A 21969-nucleotide genomic window follows, 5' to 3' on the forward strand; every position below is an offset into this window, starting at 1 on the left:
CTTGGATCCTTATTATTTTTCATATTATTCTTATTGCATAGGACATATATTGAAAATATATCAAATATAAATATCTTATTTTTAAATAGTTTTTTTGAATGATCTATTAACATTACATTTTCTTGTCTTTGTCAAAGCTCTTGATTAACTCACATAAACACATACAGTTTATGTTGCACAAGAAACTGAAATTCTTTTATGTTTAATATTTGTTTGTGGCCAATTGCAAATACATTGCATCATATTTCTCCACCACAAAAAACAGCTTTGTTTTTTTTAGTTTTGGTGAGTCTGCATCTTGTACGGTACTTTTCAAAATCAGAATATGTCAAATTTGATTATTTTTACTGAGATTACTAAAAAGTATTTCTTGTCCAGCACTAGAAATTATACCGCTGCTCCTTGGTAATATCAGAATTAATGTATTTAAGATTAGAGTATTACTTCACACCAATAAAAAAACTAATACAGCAGTATGGGCTTACTGAAAAATATCTTGAATACGTCATTAAAGGTAGTTTTATGTACTTTTAACATGACAAACAATCATCACATGATCTAATTATGGAATATGACTGCATGTGTAGCTGAGCACACAAAAACTCAATATAATTGAAAGAAAGACAACTAGAAGACTCATTTTGAAGTTATAATTTGAAAAATATGTACATAACCGGTTAAACAGACAATTTCACCCTTAACCCTGTGGGTAGATTTGGGTAACATTCACCTCAGTAGCTTTTTAGAAAAAATAACTTTTAGGAGTATTTTTTCTGTACTGCACTTTTTTCTTTTACTTGAGTAATATATAAAAATAACTTTACTGTCAGGTATAATTTCTGGTTACTCCAATCAGCTTTTTTGAATCTCACTGAATGACATGCGTAAACATTAATTAATAATTCTTCAGGTAGAAATGTCTGGTGAGGCTTTTGGTTTGTAAACAAATGTTATTGTTCTGTTATTTTCTGTCTCCTGAGCCTGGTGTTCCCGTTGAAGATCAAATAAAGGTGCATGTCATGATCTGGGTTTGATGGTGGACCCAAATCCAGAGAGGAGAGACGGAGGCAGCTTTTAAATGAAGAATGTTTAGTAAAAAAAAAAATAAAAATGATGAAAAAAACTTATAATAAAACCACAGGGAACCAGAGCCAAACTAAAACAGGAATCCAGACCAAAAAGCCAGCAGGATAAAATAGGGAGGTAACAGAACAACAAATCTCCAAAACAATTCAGAACAATCCTGACATCAAATGAGATCACTATAACACTTTTCACTGTTAGGTGTAGGTTTTAGAAGTTGTATGTTGTGGAAAACTGAAATTTGGAAATTTATTTATTTATTTTTTTTGCTCATTTATTATTTTGCATTTATTTTTTAAGCATTTTTATATATATATATTTTTTTTACTTTTTTTACGTACTAAAGCCTCCACTGAATTTAATGTTGTGTCTGTACAACTACATCAATTTCACAAATTAAATCAGATTAAACAGAATTACTCAAGTACTCACTACTTAAGAAACATTTATACAAAATATATTTTTACATTTACTTGAGTAAAATTTATAACTATTCTTCCCAACTCTGCATTTGGTTTTGAACAGACAATCATGTGATTGTAATTTTCAGAACTAGAAATCAGATATTAGAATCTGACTATTAATGAACCATCTGGATGCTTTGTGGACAAGGGTTTTTTTTTTTGTGCTATGTCTGACTTATTACATCTATTACTATGGGAATGCCAGCAATTTCAAAATAGCCTTATTATGCAACGTGTTACCTGACCTTGTTAGTCTCTTTTACAAAGTAGTACCAGAATAGTTATGAAGATTAATGGTTATTGTTTTATCTCTGCAGAAAATGTGGCACCAGAAAAGAAAGACAGAAACCAGTCCAACACCAGTCTCAGCTTCAATCGGGAGGACAGGTCAGAATAATTTATGTGATTTGCATACTTTTAATTCTGCCTTTCTGACTTGGAGACTAAAGTGTATTTGAAGCCACTGGCCTCACTTCCGTCTTTATTGGACCGTTTTTGTCTGCTTGCACTGATAACTGGCAGAGCTACAGAGATGAGTGTGGCTACTTCTCCAAACAAACACAACTCATCAGAAGTTTTTTTTATAGTCATCTCTGACCCCTGACCTCCTCATATTTCATCAGCACTTGTATTCTTGTCTAATAAAGAGTGTGATTTCTTGTTCTTCTGCTTTCTGCGTACTTCCGCTGTTTGGCTCCTCTGACCTCTAACTGTGACTCTGTCTTTTGGCTGCAGGAAGTCCACAATCAGCTGGAAGGTACAGGTCAGTGGAGGAGCAAAAAGCACAGAAGAGACTACATGGAAAGACTGAATTCTGTCTACGGTCAAGTCTGAGCTCAGACTTCTTTAATTTACTTGAAGAAAGAGACCCGGTTTGAAGGACATTATTATTGTTATTTAACAAAGGAGATGTTTAACATGTCAATAAAAGAAAGTCACAAATCAACAACATATATGTCTTTACACATTGTCTATAATATGCAGAATATTTGTCACCACGATGTACTTTATGGGGAAGTTCAACTGTATAAGAGAAGCAACGTAGTTATTAATTCCTGTTCATTTGAATTTATTTCACTGCTTAAATGCAGTGTAGTACAACTTATGCCCAGCAGAGGGCAGGTGGCGTCCTTCTGAACGGCCTGACGGGGAATAAACATTGTGTCGAGTCTTTTTCCACATTCACTCATTTGCAAACACTATTATTACTCTGAGTCTATTTTCTAAACTGGATGCCAGTCTGCCAAACATTGTTTTCTTGTCCATGGTAAGATGAAGGTACATCTAGTCCTCTGATAAGGCATGGTGACAGACAAGTAAACTCATCAGTTTTATTATCAATATGTTGACACTGCTGTGTTGTTAAAAATGCAAAGAACTTTATGTCCTTAAGATGAAAAATACGTGTGGGAGGCAGATAGAAAGTGAGAAAATGTGTCAGAGAGGAAGAACTGAAACATGAATAATTTCCAGGGAACAGTCAGAAGCAGAGCTACTGTGGTCGTGTAAAACCAGTTGCTTGGAACTAGTTGCATCTGATAACAACTGATAATGTCTTCAGTTGTACATCCAGAGATGTACAACTGAAGAAACATCTCTGGATGTCGCCATGTAATCAAATCACCCCATAAAATTAAACTTCATAAGCTTCTTAGGCAACTAAAATTTCATTTCATGTGTGTGTGTGTTTTTTTTTTGTTACATAGCATTAAAACTAAACGCTGGGCCTCCAGTTCATCTCAGTTTCTGAAACTGATTCCATCATGAAGAGTTCACCAATCATCCCAAATCTGACCGAGAAGAGAAAATGTAATGATGGAAAACCAGGCACTTGATCATGAGAAATACCATTACTATATATATATAAAAAAAGAGACAACATTTATTTCTATATCTCAGATTAGATTGGTAATTTCTGAACTCTGCCAAAGTTATAAAGAGTACAGAGTGACTCTCTTGCTACATTTCTCATTACTCATGTCACGTTCATCACATCCACCTTTCTGCCCTCTGGCTCCAGTAGTACCTACTGGTACCACATGGACCTGTGATGTTTCCTCATTGCAATACTTACCCTCAATAACAGGATTCTTATCCCAGCCTATCCTAATTTGAAGTTGATTAAACTAGATGTGTGTTTGTATACTAATCAATGGGACATTTTTCTTTGAAATACTGTCTGTATAAATACTTAAAATGAGTCTTTTAACTGAAATAAAATAAAGACTTTTTGTGACTTTACCAGAGTGTCAAACTGCAGTAGAAGTTTTGTTAGATTTAGTGCAGAGGATTTCTTGCATAATTGTGCTGTAAAAAATCAATACAAGAAACAAAGGAGCTGAGCTTGTTGGCTATGTGTAGTCAGCATTTTTAAGAGGAAAATATTAAATTAGATACATAATTATATAGACTTAGGACAGACAGGGGTTGTATGAGTTTCTTCCTGTGAATGTTTGGCTCCTCTGTGTTTTTTGGCTTCTTCCCACGATCTAAAGACATGTGCATTATTACAAAATCTATAGCAAAACCAGAGAGGTTTTGCAACAACATACCAACAAGTTTGTTTTAAAGGCATAGCGAGGTCACGCTATGCCTTTAAAACTTATTAGACACAATATTTGACTTGTGTCTAATATGTATTATGTCCTAAATGTGTCTAACGTTGGCAGAATTACAGAAAACAGAAATAGTTTATTTTTCTACTTTGAGTTAAAGCTCTTCATTAACAAAATGGATCAACGTTTATTTAGCTTTTCTACTCCAAAGTTAGTTTCTGATAAACATTTGAGCTGTACCTTACTTTACAGGGTTTTTTTTTCTTCAAAGAAACGGAAATAGCCATTTCCTTTTCTGCACTCCTTCACAGCAGCAACAGATAACAGAAAATCTGACTCCTCAGAAGTAGGTGGACATCATGCTCCTCTTGAAGCAAGAAGCTTTGCTCTTTATCCAGCTGGTAAATATCTGGAGTGTCTCAACAGGTAAGGAGTGAATTTCTGTTTAATTTTTTTATTTTTAAATATTTTAACTATAATTATTAGTTTTTCAATTTCATTGTCTCCTACAGCAGAGCACTATCATGTGTTGGTGTCCAGAGGAGACTCAGTCCTGCTCACTTGCAAAATATCTAATGAAAATACAACATTAATCCAATGGACCAAAGGCAGATGTTTTTTTTCATACTCCTCCTCCAATAATCGAACTTTTTCAAATTTCTCCTCTCACACACTGAGAATAGACACAAACATACCTTCTACGCTCAGTATTGATAATGCTCAGCATGATGATGCAGGACTTTATACTTGTAATATAACTGGGAATGAAGGCCTTAACGACATGTCATGGACCGTAACAGTTCTTGAAAGTCAAAACGGTATGTAATGAACACATCTGCAACACATCTACTGTGAAGTTTAAATTTTAATCTTTGGTTAACAATCCTTTTTTTCTTCAGCAATCGGTTCATCACTGGATATTACAATCATATTTCCATTTGCCATTGGATTACTTTTATCTTTCATGACTACGGCTCTCTGCCTCTGCAGGTCAGTGGCCTTTTATTGACTCGTGCTTCTGATTTTTTAAAACTACCAAAAAAATAAGTAAATAAATAAATAATTACCTTCAAACTTTTAATAAGTGAAGCCAGAGAAATGTGTTTTTTGGTTCTGTGGATAATTTCTTACCCAAAGCGTGATCACTTTCTGTGAATATTTCCTCATCAGAAAAACAATGTTATACAGATGTAAAAACAACACTGAGAAAGAAACATCAAGTTAAAGTTTTGAGGTGAAACTCTTTGATTATTGTTTAATGTTAGCAGGAGGAACTTATTTGGAAACCAAAACCAGGACAGCAGAACATTTACTTGGGTTCAATACAACATTATGGATGGAGCAAAGGTTAGAGAAACTTTATCATGCCGTTTGATTTTTTTTTATTCCAGCAAAGTGCTTTTATTCCTGCTTTTGTTTTTTTTCCCCAAACTTGGCTCTTTTCCTACCACAAATCCTTGTAGGCAGTTTCTTTACCATTCCAAACTACAGCGATATGGAAAACTGACAACCAGGACAACGTGGAGGCAGTACTGATGACCAGAGGAAAAATAAGCAAATAACACCACTCAGGAAATGACTGACGTAAATATATTTAGTTCACACTTTGGTTTGAAGGATTCATCAAAAAGATCCAGTTTGGAAGATATAACATATATTTTATTCTTAAAACTGGAAATTCAAACATGCAATCTAATGTAACTGTAACATTTAACCTCTGTTTTCAACTGAAACAATTTATGATGTTTGCGTCATGTTTCTGAAATGATTTATGATGTTTCCTCTAAATGCATTTTTATGTTATAATGTGTCAAGTATTCAATAATGGTACGCTTCATGTCCCTTTATATTCTGAAAAAACTTTCAATGCACATTCATACAATGCTTATTTTAATAGCAATAAATTCAGCTCAATCAAACTCATTTCATTTTAGTATCAAATCTGTCAAGTGGAATTTTATCGTATTTCTTTCCAGCAGGGGGCGTGGTTGAGTTACAATCATCTTATGCTTAAACGGAATTGACAGAACTACACAAAGATGTTTCAGTTCTTTTGAAATTGAATTCGTGGAGAATTTAGAAGTAGTAAATATTTTAACATTTAGTTTTAAGGAAGAATCTGATTGTAAATAACTTATTTCACATTATCTTGGTAAAGAGATTGTTNAGTATTTCTTGTCCAGCACTAGAAATTATACCGCTGCTCCTTGGTAATATCAGAATTAATGTATTTAAGATTAGAGTATTACTTCACACCAATAAAAAAACTAATACAGCAGTATGGGCTTACTGAAAAATATCTTGAATACGTCATTAAAGGTAGTTTTATGTACTTTTAACATGACAAACAATCATCACATGATCTAATTATGGAATATGACTGCATGTGTAGCTGAGCACACAAAAACTCAATATAATTGAAAGAAAGACAACTAGAAGACTCATTTTGAAGTTATAATTTGAAAAATATGTACATAACCGGTTAAACAGACAATTTCACCCTTAACCATGTGGGTAGATTTGGGTAACATTCACCTCAGTAGCTTTTTAGAAAAAATAACTTTTAGGAGTATGTTTTCTGAAGAACTGAAACTCAAGAATTTTACTTGAGTAATATAAAAGTAAAATAAAAGTAACTTTACTGTCAGGTATAATTTCTGGCTACTCAAATCAGCTTTTTTGAATCTCACTGAATGACATGCGTAAACATTAATTAATAATTCTTCAGGTAGAAATGTCTGGTGAGGCTTTTGGTTTGTAAACAAATGTTATTGTTCTGTTATTTTCTGTCTCCTGAGCCTGGTGTTCCCGTTGAAGATCAAATAAAGGTGCATGTCATGATCTGGGTTTGATGGTGGACCCAAATCCAGAGAGGAGAGACGGAGGCAGCTTTTAAATGAAGAATGTTTAGTAAAAAAAAAAATAAAAATGATGAAAAAAACTTATAATAAAACCACAGGGAACCAGAGCCAAACTAAAACAGGAATCCAGACCAAAAAGCCAGCAGGATAAAATAGGGAGGTAACAGAACAACAAATCTCCAAAACAATTCAGAACAATCCTGACATCAAATGAGATCACTATAACACTTTTCACTGTTAGGTGTAGGTTTTAGAAGTTGTATGTTGTGGAAAACTGAAATTTGGAAATTTATTTATTTATTTTTTTTGCTCATTTATTATTTTGCATTTATTTTTTAAGCATTTTTATATATATATATTTTTTTTACTTTTTTTACGTACTAAAGCCTCCACTGAATTTAATGTTGTGTCTGTACAACTACATCAATTTCACAAATTAAATCAGATTAAACAGAATTACTCAAGTACTCACTACTTAAGAAACATTTATACAAAATATATTTTTACATTTACTTGAGTAAAATTTATAACTATTCTTCCCAACTCTGCATTTGGTTTTGAACAGACAATCATGTGATTGTAATTTTCAGAACTAGAAATCAGATATTAGAATCTGACTATTAATGAACCATCTGGATGCTTTGTGGACAAGGGTTTTTTTTTTTTTTTGTGCTATGTCTGACTTATTACATCTATTACTATGGGAATGCCAGCAATTTCAAAATAGCCTTATTATGCAACGTGTTACCTGACCTTGTTAGTCTCTTTTACAAAGTAGTACCAGAATAGTTATGAAGATTAATGGTTATTGTTTTATCTCTGCAGAAAATGTGGCACCAGAAAAGAAAGACAGAAACCAGTCCAACACCAGTCTCAGCTTCAATCGGGAGGACAGGTCAGAACAATTTATGTGATTTGCATACTTTTAATTCTGCCTTTCTGACTTGGAGACTAAAGTGTATTTGAAGCCACTGGCCTCACTTCCGTCTTTATTGGACCGTTTTTGTCTGCTTGCACTGATAACTGGCAGAGCTACAGAGATGAGTGTGGCTACTTCTCCAAACAAACACAACTCATCAGAAGTTTTTTTTATAGTCATCTCTGACCCCTGACCTCCTCATATTTCATCAGCACTTGTATTCTTGTCTAATAAAGAGTGTGATTTCTTGTTCTTCTGCTTTCTGCGTACTTCCGCTGTTTGGCTCCTCTGACCTCTAACTGTGACTCTGTCTTTTGGCTGCAGGAAGTCCACAATCAGCTGGAAGGTACAGGTCAGTGGAGGAGCAAAAAGCACAGAAGAGACTACATGGAAAGACTGAATTCTGTCTACGGTCAAGTCTGAGCTCAGACTTCTTTAATTTACTTGAAGAAAGAGACCCGGTTTGAAGGACATTATTATTGTTATTTAACAAAGGAGATGTTTAACATGTCAATAAAAGAAAGTCACAAATCAACAACATATATGTCTTTACACATTGTCTATAATATGCAGAATATTTGTCACCACGATGTACTTTATGGGGAAGTTCAACTGTATAAGAGAAGCAACGTAGTTATTAATTCCTGTTCATTTGAATTTATTTCACTGCTTAAATGCAGTGTAGTACAACTTATGCCCAGCAGAGGGCAGGTGGCGTCCTTCTGAACGGCCTGACGGGGAATAAACATTGTGTCGAGTCTTTTTCCACATTCACTCATTTGCAAACACTATTATTACTCTGAGTCTATTTTCTAAACTGGATGCCAGTCTGCCAAACATTGTTTTCTTGTCCATGGTAAGATGAAGGTACATCTAGTCCTCTGATAAGGCATGGTGACAGACAAGTAAACTCATCAGTTTTATTATCAATATGTTGACACTGCTGTGTTGTTAAAAATGCAAAGAACTTTATGTCCTTAAGATGAAAAATACGTGTGGGAGGCAGATAGAAAGTGAGAAAATGTGTCAGAGAGGAAGAACTGAAACATGAATAATTTCCAGGGAACAGTCAGAAGCAGAGCTACTGTGGTCGTGTAAAACCAGTTGCTTGGAACTAGTTGCATCTGATAACAACTGATAATGTCTTCAGTTGTACATCCAGAGATGTACAACTGAAGAAACATCTCTGGATGTCGCCATGTAATCAAATCACCCCATAAAATTAAACTTCATAAGCTTCTTAGGCAACTAAAATTTCATTTCATGTGTGTGTGTGTTTTTTTTTTGTTACATAGCATTAAAACTAAACGCTGGGCCTCCAGTTCATCTCAGTTTCTGAAACTGATTCCATCATGAAGAGTTCACCAATCATCCCAAATCTGACCGAGAAGAGAAAATGTAATGATGGAAAACCAGGCACTTGATCATGAGAAATACCATTACTATATATATATAAAAAAAGAGACAACATTTATTTCTATATCTCAGATTAGATTGGTAATTTCTGAACTCTGCCAAAGTTATAAAGAGTACAGAGTGACTCTCTTGCTACATTTCTCATTACTCATGTCACGTTCATCACATCCACCTTTCTGCCCTCTGGCTCCAGTAGTACCTACTGGTACCACATGGACCTGTGATGTTTCCTCATTGCAATACTTACCCTCAATAACAGGATTCTTATCCCAGCCTATCCTAATTTGAAGTTGATTAAACTAGATGTGTGTTTGTATACTAATCAATGGGACATTTTTCTTTGAAATACTGTCTGTATAAATACTTAAAATGAGTCTTTTAACTGAAATAAAATAAAGACTTTTTGTGACTTTACCAGAGTGTCAAACTGCAGTAGAAGTTTTGTTAGATTTAGTGCAGAGGATTTCTTGCATAATTGTGCTGTAAAAAATCAATACAAGAAACAAAGGAGCTGAGCTTGTTGGCTATGTGTAGTCAGCATTTTTAAGAGGAAAATATTAAATTAGATACATAATTATATAGACTTAGGACAGACAGGGGTTGTATGAGTTTCTTCCTGTGAATGTTTGGCTCCTCTGTGTTTTTTGGCTTCTTCCCACGATCTAAAGACATGTGCATTATTACAAAATCTATAGCAAAACCAGAGAGGTTTTGCAACAACATACCAACAAGTTTGTTTTAAAGGCATAGCGAGGTCACGCTATGCCTTTAAAACTTATTAGACACAATATTTGACTTGTGTCTAATATGTATTATGTCCTAAATGTGTCTAACGTTGGCAGAATTACAGAAAACAGAAATAGTTTATTTTTCTACTTTGAGTTAAAGCTCTTCATTAACAAAATGGATCAACGTTTATTTAGCTTTTCTACTCCAAAGTTAGTTTCTGATAAACATTTGAGCTGTACCTTACTTTACAGGGTTTTTTTTTCTTCAAAGAAACGGAAATAGCCATTTCCTTTTCTGCACTCCTTCACAGCAGCAACAGATAACAGAAAATCTGACTCCTCAGAAGTAGGTGGACATCATGCTCCTCTTGAAGCAAGAAGCTTTGCTCTTTATCCAGCTGGTAAATATCTGGAGTGTCTCAACAGGTAAGGAGTGAATTTCTGTTTAATTTTTTTATTTTTAAATATTTTAACTATAATTATTAGTTTTTCAATTTCATTGTCTCCTACAGCAGAGCACTATCATGTGTTGGTGTCCAGAGGAGACTCAGTCCTGCTCACTTGCAAAATATCTAATGAAAATACAACATTAATCCAATGGACCAAAGGCAGATGTTTTTTTTCATACTCCTCCTCCAGTAATCGAACTTTGTCAAATTTCTCCAGACTGAGGATAGACACAAACATACCTTCTACGCTCAGTATTGATAATGCTCAGCATGATGATGCAGGACTTTATACTTGTAATATAACTGGGAATGAAGGCCTTAACGACATGTCATGGACCGTAACAGTTCTTGAAAGTCAAAACGGTATGTAATGAACACATCTGCAACACATCTACTGTGAAGTTTAAATTTTAATCTTTGGTTAACAATCCTTTTTTTCTTCAGCAATCGGTTCATCACTGGATATTACAATCATATTTCCATTTGCCATTGGATTACTTTTATCTTTCATGACTACGGCTCTCTGCCTCTGCAGGTCAGTGGACTTTTATTGACTCGTGCTTCTGATTTTTTAAAACTACCAAAAAAATAAGTAAATAAATAAATAATTACCTTCAAACTTTTAATAAGTGAAGCCAGAGAAATGTGTTTTTTGGTTCTGTGGATAATTTCTTACCCAAAGCGTGATCACTTTCTGTGAATATTTCCTCATCAGAAAAACAATGTTATACAGATGTAAAAACAACACTGAGAAAGAAACATCAAGTTAAAGTTTTGAGGTGAAACTCTTTGATTATTGTTTAATGTTAGCAGGAGGAACTTATCTGGAAACCAAAACCAGGACAGCAGAACATTTACTTGGGTTCAATACAACATTATGGATGGAGCAAAGGTTAGAGAAACTTTATCATGCCGTTTGATTTTTTTTTATTCCAGCAAAGTGCTTTTATTCCTGCTTTTGTTTTTTTTCCCCAAACTTGGCTCTTTTCCTACCACAAATCCTTGTAGGCAGTTTCTTTACCATTCCAAACTACAGCGATATGGAAAACTGACAACCAGGACAACGTGGAGGCAGTACTGATGACCAGAGGAAAAATAAGCAAATAACACCACTCAGGAAATGACTGACGTAAATATATTTAGTTCACACTTTGGTTTGAAGGATTCATCAAAAAGATCCAGTTTGGAAGATATAACATATATTTTATTCTTAAAACTGGAAATTCAAACATGCAATCTAATGTAACTGTAACATTTAACCTCTGTTTTCAACTGAAACAATTTATGATGTTTGCGTCATGTTTCTGAAATGATTTATGATGTTTCCTCTAAATGCATTTTTATGTTATAATGTGTCAAGTATTCAATAATGGTACGCTTCATGTCCCTTTATATTCTGAAAAAACTTTCAATGCACATTCATACAATGCTTATTTTAATAGCAATAAATTCAGCTCAATCAAACTCATTTCATTTTAGTATCAAATCTGTCAAGTGGAATTTTATCGTATTTCTTTCCAGCAGGGGGCGTGGTTGAGTTACAATCATCTTATGCTTAAACGGAATTGACAGAACTACACAAAGATGTTTCAGTTCTTTTGAAATTGAATTCGTGGAGAATTTAGAAGTAGTACATTTTTTAACATTTAGTTTTAAGGAAGAATCTGATTGTAAATAACTTATTTCACATTATCTTGGTAAAGAGATTGTTCTGAAAAGTAAAATAAAAACATCCAAAAACAAGTTTATTTAGTTTTTGTTCTAATTATACATTTAGTCCCAACACAAATTCATCAGCTCCAGTTAGTTATTACTGTCAAACATTTGTCAATGAGATACAGCAGATCTCATGGTAAAAGCAATCTTAAATTTTATCACAATTTTAACCTCAGTGATGAATTTTGATAAATATTTCAATATCTTTCTTCTAACCTCAATGAAGATGCCACTGTGGCAGTGAGCTCTAAAGAATACAAATACAACCTTCAACAACTGATCTATCACTATTAAACACAAAGTTGGAATTGCTCAAATGCAACTCAAGACAATATGCATGAGAAACATGGATTACGTAAATTATTTCATGCTCTGTCGTTGCATTTAATGTAGCAGAACATAACATAAATCGATGAAGATGTTTGCAGTTTCTGTGGTGTGTTATGAGGATTTCCTGCTTGAGCCACAAAATGTGATCTGAGGTGGCATGATATGAGGAAACCTCGTTTTCTCACTGTATCATGAGAAGCTTTTGCATCCCTGGAGAGAATGAACTGTTGCAAAGCAGCTGAATGTCCGTCAGAAGGATAAACAAACAGATGTCACATAGACAAGGAGGTTCTGCTTGTTGTGGTTTGCTAAAGATGTTGGGATAAAGAAAACTTTTGCATTCTTAGTTCATAAAAAGATTCAGTGGAATAACTATCAGCATCTAGAAGGAAGCATTTTTTTATTTATTTTTAAAACAACGGTTTATTGACATTATTTATTAAAACTTTCCTCAGCTTTCTTATCTGAATGATGTTTCCATGAACTCATTGGCACTCTTCCTCAATTTTTTAAGGTCACATTGAGCCACTTCCCTTGCTCAGTCCCTGGATTTACATTTATAGAAGACGATCAAGTAACAATATGGTTCACACTCTCAGATGGTCAATCTGAGGCAAGCATCTCTACTCATCATTCAGTTAAAACTGCAGAATATCTTAATAGGTATTGTGCAGATTTCTTCTTGTTTTGCATGTTTTCATCTGGATTTGAACTGAGTTTTACTGTAACATTGGTCTGTATATTTCAGTATCACCGACTCAGATTTAAGCACATTGGAACGTGCCGGTGTCCAGCGGCGACCCGGTCGTGTTCACTTGAAACATACCTCAGAATGACACCATGGTGATCAACTGGAACAATGGCAGATCTAGCTTTTCATATTCACATCAGACCTTTTAAAATTTGTCCTCTAAAAAAGTCAAAATAAACTCAAACATTCCTTCCAAGCTCAGGACCTTTATAGATCCACATGATAATGCGGGATTGTAAACATGTACTGTCATGGCCCTCAATGCTTGTCCTCAGGGACCACTGCCCTGAATTTTTTAAGTGTTTCCCTTTTGCCACATACCTGCTCTGAATCAATGGGCAATTAACTTACTTCTGCAGTACTTGATGAGACGCAGGAGATAATGCTATCATTTGAATCAGGTGAGCTGGAGTATAACATTTAGAATATGCAGGGCAGTGGTCCCTGCCAGCCAGGATTGAGAAACACCGAGCTTGAGTTAATTAGTTTTGCATCAACTTTGTAAGTATTTGTCCAGTAAAACAGTGACAAAGTGGACCTCCAGATGCAGAAGCTACTCTAGGCAGGTAAAACGGAGCCTCTTAAAGGGATACTCTAGGGTGAATTAGAGCTAATTTTCTGAACTTAATGATTGACCTCACTTTCTTCTTCACTGGAGTGTTTTTGTCTGCTTGTACTGATAACTGATGTATAACTCCCACTTCCCAGTCACACCAGATCTCAAGAAGCTCGTCTTCTTCTACAGTCATCTCTGACCCAGAACCTGCAATGAACTGAAACTGGTTTTTAACTAAATGAAATATTCTGACTCGTTTATTTAAATTTAGTCCACTAGAGGGCATGTGCAACTTTCTAGCAAAATCATGCTGTAACACAGCATGGTTTTGATATTAAACAAAGGAGGTGAGTTTTTATTGGATATAACTGGTCAGTAACTTTAATAGGAAGAAATGACATGAGATGGACCAAACAAGGACTGCGGGAGTTTCGTCTTGTGTGTATGTGGTTACTCTGACAATAACTCAAACAGAAATAGTTTCTTCTGCTTTGAATTGAAGCTTTTTATGACAGTTTTTGTTACTTATTAATAAAACAGACTCAAGTTTATTTCACTTCTCTACTTGAACATTAGTTTCCAATAAACATTTCACCTTGCTGTGAAGGTTTTTTTTTTCAAAGAACCACAAACAGCCACTTCCTTTACTGAGCTCCTTTGCTACATTATAAGATAACAGAGTATCTTCCTGCTCCTCATATGTCATCATGTTCAGTCTGAAGCAAGCTGCTCTGCTCTTCATTCAGCTGTTACTGACAAACTACATATCTGCAAGTATAGAGCCTATTTTTTACTTGTTATGCAAGATTCTTAAATTAAGTTGTCTTGTTAATATATTTTTTCTTCAATGTCAGGGATCGCTACAGCAGAGCACTACGATGTGTTGGTGTCCAGAGGAGACTCAGTCCTGCTCACTTGCAATATATCTAATGAAAATACAACAATAATCAAATGGACCAAAGACAGATGTTTTTTCTCACACTCCTTCTCCAATAATCGAACTTTTTCAAATTTCTCCTCTCACACACTGAGAATAGACACAAACATACCTTCTACACTCAGTATTGATAATGCTCAGCATGATGATGCAGGACTTTATACTTGTCATATAACTGAGAAAAAAGGCCCTAACAACAAGACATGGACCATAACAGTTCTGGAAAATCAAAACGGTATGTAAACATTTACTGACTCTTTCTGTAACACACAGTGTGATATTTAAAATAAAATTTGTGTGCCATGTTGATCATCTTTTTTAGGAACCAGTTCATCACAGTACATTATATTCACTTTGCCATCTGCCTTCGGATTGATTTTATGTTTCATGACTACAGCTCTCTGCCTCCACAGGTCAGTGAAATCTCTTAAGTTTTTAATACAGAATGAAAACATACTGTGTATGAAAACATACTGTGTACTTTTTCTGCTTCTAATGAAGCTCTAAAGTTCAAATAGTCTCAATTTACCTTGAAATTTCAACTGAATAGTTTTATACATGCTGCACAGTTTAGATTTTTTTTTTAGTTTTCAATGAATTTACAAGCTCAGGGATTCATTTAGAGCACATTCTTCATTGTTCAAACTGGTTATTTCATAATAAAGCTGACCACTAATATAGTTTAAAAACAATAAATGCAAAAGGAAGCACATTGATAATAATAACAATATGTTGATCATCTATTTGACTGCTCTTCTTTTTTAAATCTAATATTCATTACATTCATTGCCGAGGCAAACCGGAACATTCTGAGAAAAAAAACAAACATCTGAATTATTCGGTACTCTTATTGACTTCTGCTTCTTTTAAAACTAATAAAGTGTTTTCTAAACTTACCAAAAAAATAAAAATATATATATTAAAACTTTTAATGAGTAAAGCCATTGAAATGTCTTTTTGGTTCTGTAAATCACTTCCTTCCTGAAGAGAAATCACATAAAGTGAATATTTCCTTATCAGAAAAACAATGTGTTTTATAGACGCAGCAGGTTACATGGTGCCAGTCTTTGGTTATTATTTAATGGTAGCAGGAGGAACACGTCCAGAAACCAAAACCAGGACAGCAGAACATTTACTACGGTGCAATACAACATTATGGATGGGACGAAGGTTAGAGGAACTTTGCTATCATGCAGTTTGTTTTTTATTCCAGCAAAGTTCTTTACTTTCTGCAACACTAACAATTTTTATTTTATTCCCCAATCTTAGCTCTTTTCCTGCCTTAAACCCTTGTTGGCAGTTCCTTCACCATTCCAAACTACAGCAATATGGAGGAGAACTGACAAGTAGGACAACGTGGAGGCAGTACTGATGACAAGACGAACAACAAGTACGTCACACCACTCAGGAAATGACTGACCTAAATATATTTAGTTTACGCCTTGGTTTGAAGGGTTCATCAAGAAGAAGATCCAGTTTAAAAGATGTAAAAAATGTTATCCTTAAAACTGGAAATTCAAACATGCAATCTAATGTATCTGTAACATGCAACCTCTGTTTGCAACTGAAATGATTTATGATGTTTGCTCTAAATGTATTTTTATGTTATAATGTGTCATGTATTCAGTAATGGTACACTTCATGTCCCTTAATGTCCTGAAAAAGCTTTCAATGCACATTCATAAAATTTTTATTTTAATAACAATAAATTCGGTTCAATTAGGCTCATTTCATTTTAGTGTCAAATCTGTAATCTTATTTCTTTCCAGCAGGGGGCGTGGTTGAGTTACCATCGTTTACACAGAATTGACACAGAACTTCACAAACATGTGGTTCAGTTCTTTTGAAATTGAATTTGTGGAGAATTTAAAAGTGGTAAATATTTTATTGCACTTATTTCACATTATCTTGGTAAAGAGATTGTTTTAAAAAAAATAAAACAAAAACATTCAAACACAAGTTTATTTAGTTTTTGTTCTAGTTATAGATTTAGTCCCAACACAAATTCATCAGCTCCAGTTAGTTATTACTGTCAAACATTTGTCAATGAGATACAGCAGATCTCATGGTAAAAGCAATCTTAAATTTTATCACAATTTTAACCTCAGTGATGAATTTTGATAAATTCAATATCAATATCTTTCTTCTAACCTCAATGAAGATGCCACTGTGGCAGTGAGATCTAAAAAATACAAATACAACCTTCAACAACTGATCTATCACTATTAAACAAAAAGTTGGAATTGCTCAAATGAAACTGTTTCCCTTCTGCCACACACCTGACCTGAATCAATGGGCTATTAACATGTTTTCACAGTACTTGATGAGACACAGGAGATAATGCTATCATTTGAATCAGGTGAGCTGGAGTATAACATTTAAAATATGCAGGGCAGTGGTCCCTGCTGGCCAGGATTGAGAAACACTGAACTTGATTAATTAGTTTTACCGTAGTTGTCCAATAGAGGGGCGTGTGTGAGATTCCAGCAAAATATGACTCAGAATTTTGATGCCTGTGTCCAAGTTACCTTGTCTTTCTAATGTGCTGGAAAAAGTTTTATGCAAGTCAAGGGCAGGAAATTCAAGAGAAATTTTGTTCTGGAGTTAAATCCCTCTATAGCACATCTGCTCTACTGAGAGTTTTTTTTTTTTTTTTTAGTATCAGATCCTGGTTACTATAAAGCCAGGATCTGATACTCCACTCATTTTTATTGGATTTACCAGCCGCCTGCTATTCTGTCGATCATGACTTCCTCAACTCTTTCATAGCTACTTTGCCTCAGTTTAAAAAAGAAAACATTCAACCACTTCCCTTTCTTATCGCCTCCTCTGCGTCTACATTTGCAGCAGATGATAAAGTGACAGTCTGGTTCTTTCTGTCAGATGGTCAACATGTTCAATCTGAAGCAAGCATCTCTACTCTTCATTCAGCTGTTAAAAATGCAGAATGCCTTTGAAGGTACTGTACAGATTTTCTTCTTGTTTTTGCATGTTTTCATCCAGATTTGAACTGAGTTTTACTGTAACCTTGGTCTGTATATTTCAGTGTCAGTGACTCAGATGGAAACTCATAGGAACATGTCGGTGTCCAGCGGCGACTCGGTCGTGTTTATTTGCAACATATCTGAGAATGACACTAAGATAATCACCTGGAGCAATGACAGACATTATTTTTCATATTCCATCTCATCGAATCAGACGTTCTCAAATTTTTCCTCTGAAAGAGTCAAAATAGACTATAATATACCTTCCAAGCTCAGCATCTCTAGAGCTCAACATGATGATTCAGGACTGTATACATGCACTGCAACTGATGGAGAAGGCTTTCGAAACATGGCGTGGAATTTAACTGTATCTAACAAACAAGGTATGTAGAGATGAAAAAAGACTGATCACTTCTGTAGCATCACTTGTACAGTTCAAAATGAACCTGCTTTTCACTAATTCTCTTCTTTCTTTCAGATGTTAATTTCTCAAGGTATATTTTTTTCATTCTGTCACCTGCCACTGTATTGCTTTTGTGTTGCATCATACTAGTCTTCGGCCTCTACAGGTGAGTAATTCTCCATAGCATTAGAGTTCAAATTAAAATACTTTATGATTCACCTAACTGTGAAAGGGTTTTCCTGTGAATCCAGATAAAATGCCATGAGCGAGTGTAGAGGCGTGAAAAACAAGTCAATAGTAAATTAAAGCAATACTTAAGAATATAGGCACCCCCACATAATTTTTATTTTTGTATCTTTAATTTCTCGTTGTAAGAAGTTCTTTAGTCATTTTAGTTAGTCCTATGCAATTCCACACAGAAACCGCTAGAGGCGCTGCCGCGTTGGTTGCATAGAGAAGCTTGGGCACAGCATCACACGTTGAGGGAAGATCATCTTTTACATTACCCTCAGCCATCCAAGGTAGCAGGGTAACACGAGCAAGTCATTGAAAAACATTTTCAATGATCTTAGTGAGCTCTTATATCTTACATGGATTGATTAGGACTGTTTAATTATTGTGGGAGACTACAACACCCATGTCGATTATTAGCAAAGTTGTAAATATTTCCAAGCTCTCTGATGTTCCCCTATCTGATCTCTGGGAAAATAATTTCATATAAAAAGCCTCCACAGGCTGCAAAAGATTATTTTTAAATTAGGCAAATTGGGCATTTTGATTTGATACTGACAGCCTGCCAGGGACAGACGATTTCTCAAATTTAATCAAAAGTACCAAAGATAAAACACTTTATCAAATATGACACAACACTGTACCACCAACAAGGTGTTTCCTGAAGTGCTACAATCTGAACAGCTTATATACAGCAAATTATGATGACACGTCAGGTTTTCCTCCTATTTTTTAAAGACATGCCTTTTAGATATTGCCCATTTCCTTAGGCCTATATGTGAGTACAGAAAAAGATCCGGAGAAAGGCTCTAAAAGATCTATTCAATAAAATTAGGGAATCAAAAAGTAGCAACTAAGTTGCTACGAAAAGTGCTGTCTTTTTGATCATGGATTGTTTTTGTTTTTTGTCAACGTACTATGTATTTTTGCATCTTTTGGTGTGGAATCTGTTTGTATTAGTCTGCGTCTAAATTGGGAAGCAACAGGTTGTTGTTTTTCAGAATGATTTTTTAGTTATTTCATGTCAGGAGCTATAATGGAAGTGGAAACCAAAGCTTGGACCTGAACAACAGCAGAACCTTTAGTTGTGTCGTGTACGATGTTCGGCCTGGAGGAAAGGTTGGAAAAACTTTAATCAATGTGTCATTCTTTTTCACAAATTGCCCTAATCCCTGTGTAAGACTTCCTATTTGTTCCTTTTTCCCCCTCCACTCTCTAACTTCATAGGTAATTCCTTCACAATTTAAAACAACTGCAATATGGAGAATAATCGCCAAGCCGTGTGGATCATCAGAGAAACAACGAGTAGATTAGAGATCTCATGAAATGGCTCTACTAAATCTGAGAAGAGCTGCTTCACCAGGAAGACCAAGCTTACATAATCTGTAATTTAAAAGCAGCATCCTTATTTCTCAAGTAAAGTACTATTACCTGTACTGTATTTAAGAAATAGCACAATAATTGAAATACTTAGGTATCAATTTACAAGTCTGTATCAAACAGCAAGTGAAACAGGATGAGAATACATTTTAATTTATTAGAAGTAATTTAGCTTCAGAGAGCACAAACATATTTTTGTGACGTATCATGTTGTATATTATACATATGTAATCACATATATATTATGCATAGTGGAAATGGGCTTGCAAACCAACTGTAAAATGGAACGGTTCATAAACAAACGTTTAAAGTATTAACTAAAAATCCCAAATCGTTCCATCATTAGACGTTCCAAGACCATGAGCAGCTAAGTTGAAAATATATTGTAAAATATAAGGATTCTTTCTTGTTTTATAAAATACTTCATGGTAGAAAACTACAAATCTGGGTCTGGAAAGCCAAAAATATCAACATGACCATGACTAAACATTTACTATTGGGGTTTATGGTTCTTTAAACATTGTTTACTTACCAGTATGACATTTGCTTGTTTTTGTTTTTTTTTTGTCTTATTTATTATGTTTGATGGGCCTTTTAACACCAACCTGTTGGTGGGACTGGATGTGAATATTAGCCATTTGACCATAATTTCATGTATTTACACACAATTGTTCATTAACATGTATTAACATCACAGAACTGAACCTTCATGTTCTACTGTGTACAATATTCTTAAAGTTCACATAGTTATTATGATGTGTTCCTCCCCGGTTTACTTTGTTAAACAATCAATATAACTTATTAAAATGTTGTTAATCTGACTCATTTCACTTTACCTGGGTGTCAAACTANCCAGTAAAACAGTGACAAAGTGGACCTCCAGATGCAAAAGCACTAATGTCTACTCTAGGCAGGTAAAACAGAGCCTCTTAAAGGGATATTCTGGGGTGAATTTGAGCTAATTTTCTGAACTTAATGATTGACCTCACTTTCTTCTTCACTGGAGTGTTTTTGTCTGCTTGTATTGATAACTGATGTGCACAAAGATGTGTGTGGCTTCTACTCCGAACAAGCAAATAACTCCCACTTCCCAGTCACACCAGATCTCAAGAAGCTCGTCTTCTTCTACAGTCATCTCTGACCCAGAACCTGCAATGAACTGAAACTGGTTTTTAACTAAATGAAATATTCTGACTCGTTTATTTAAATTTAGTCCACTAGAGGGCATGTGCAACTTTCTAGCAAAATCATGCTGTAACACAGCATGGTTTTGATATTAAACAAAGGAGGTGAGTTTTTATTGGATATAACTGGTCAGTAACTTTAATAGGAAGAAATGACATGAGATGGACCAAACAGGGACTGCGGGAGTTTCGTCTTGTGTGTATGTGGTTACTCTGACAATAACTCAAACAGAAATAGTTTCTTCTGCTTTGAATTGAAGCTTTTTATGACAGTTTTTGTTACTTATTAATAAAACAGACTCAAGTTTATTTCACTTCTCTACTTGAACATTAGTTTCCAATAAACATTTCACCTTGCTGTGAAGGTTTTTTTTTTCAAAGAACCACAAACAGTCACTTCCTTTACTGAGCTCCTTTGCTACATTATAAGATAACAGAGTATCTTCCTGCTCCTCATATGTCATCATGTTCAGTCTGAAGCAAGCTGCTCTGCTCTTCATTCAGCTGTTACTGACAAACTACATATCTGCAAGTATAGAGCCTATTTTTTACTTGTTATGCAAGATTCTTAAATTAAGTTGTCTTGTTAATATATTTTTTCTTCAATGTCAGGGATCTCTACAGCAGAGCACTACGATGTGTTGGTGTCCAGAGGAGACTCAGTCCTGCTCACTTGCAATATATCTAATGAAAATACAACAATGATCAAATGGACCAAAGACAGATGTTTTTTTTCACACTCCTTCTCCAATAATCGAACTTTTTCAAATTTCTCCTCTCATAGACTGAGAATAGACACAAACATTCCTTCTACACTCAGTATTGATAATGCTCAGCATGATGATGCAGGACTTTATACTTGTCATATAAGTGGGAATAAAGGCCTTAACAACAAGTCATGGACCGTAACAGTTCTTGAAAATCAAAATGGTATGTAAGCATTTACTGACTCTTTCTGTAACACACAGTGTGACATTTAAAATTAAATTTGTGTGCCATGTTGATCATCTTTTTTAGGAACC

General features: G+C 34.7%; 3 protein-coding genes and 2 long non-coding RNA genes across 6 annotated transcripts in view; all 5 read left to right on the forward strand.

Moving 5' to 3' along the window:
* The first annotated feature begins 1360 nt into the window (after positions 1–1360).
* Positions 1361–3405, forward strand: LOC103129506 (uncharacterized). The gene is made up of 2 exons (XR_475081.2): positions 1361–1934; positions 2283–3405. It is a non-coding gene; the product is annotated as an uncharacterized LOC103129506 (long non-coding RNA).
* A 1031-nt stretch (positions 3406–4436) lies between these two features.
* Positions 4437–9329, forward strand: LOC103129504 (uncharacterized). Its single transcript, XM_016665152.1, has 5 exons — positions 4437–4528; positions 4615–4920; positions 5002–5092; positions 7789–7858; positions 8207–9329. The coding sequence occupies exons 1-5, from the start codon at positions 4462–4464 to the stop codon at positions 8303–8305; spliced, it is 633 nt and encodes a 210-aa protein (XP_016520638.1). The 5' UTR covers positions 4437–4461; the 3' UTR covers positions 8306–9329.
* Positions 5383–6025, forward strand: LOC107834209 (uncharacterized). Its single transcript, XR_001659990.1, has 2 exons — positions 5383–5449; positions 5566–6025. It is a non-coding gene; the product is annotated as an uncharacterized LOC107834209 (long non-coding RNA).
* Positions 9330–10360: 1031 nt separating the features above from the next.
* Positions 10361–16145, forward strand: LOC107834207 (uncharacterized). The gene is made up of 5 exons (XM_016665151.1): positions 10361–10452; positions 10539–10838; positions 10920–11010; positions 11286–11367; positions 16066–16145. Exons 1-5 carry the CDS (start codon positions 10386–10388, stop codon positions 16135–16137), a joined length of 612 nt encoding a protein of 203 aa, XP_016520637.1. The 5' UTR covers positions 10361–10385; the 3' UTR covers positions 16138–16145.
* A 1432-nt stretch (positions 16146–17577) lies between these two features.
* Positions 17578–21969, forward strand: part of LOC103129503 (uncharacterized) — a 15908-nt gene continuing 11516 nt past the window's right edge. The window contains exons 1-5 of one of the 2 annotated variants that reach the window (XM_016665154.1): positions 17578–17724; positions 17812–18132; positions 18228–18318; positions 19412–19502; positions 19611–20584. In XM_016665154.1, the coding sequence (XP_016520640.1) occupies positions 17649–17724; positions 17812–18132; positions 18228–18318; positions 19412–19502; positions 19611–19697 (666 nt within the window). In that variant the 5' untranslated portion in view covers positions 17578–17648 and the 3' untranslated portion in view covers positions 19698–20584. Of the gene's footprint in view, positions 17725–17811; positions 18133–18227; positions 18319–19411; positions 19503–19610; positions 20585–21969 lie in introns of those variants that run through there. The other variant, XM_016665153.1, reaches the window with a different exon arrangement.

This window comes from Poecilia formosa, unplaced genomic scaffold, assembly GCF_000485575.1.
Source record: "Poecilia formosa unplaced genomic scaffold, Poecilia_formosa-5.1.2 Scaffold550, whole genome shotgun sequence".
NCBI classification, from domain to species: Eukaryota; Metazoa; Chordata; class Actinopteri; order Cyprinodontiformes; family Poeciliidae; genus Poecilia; species Poecilia formosa.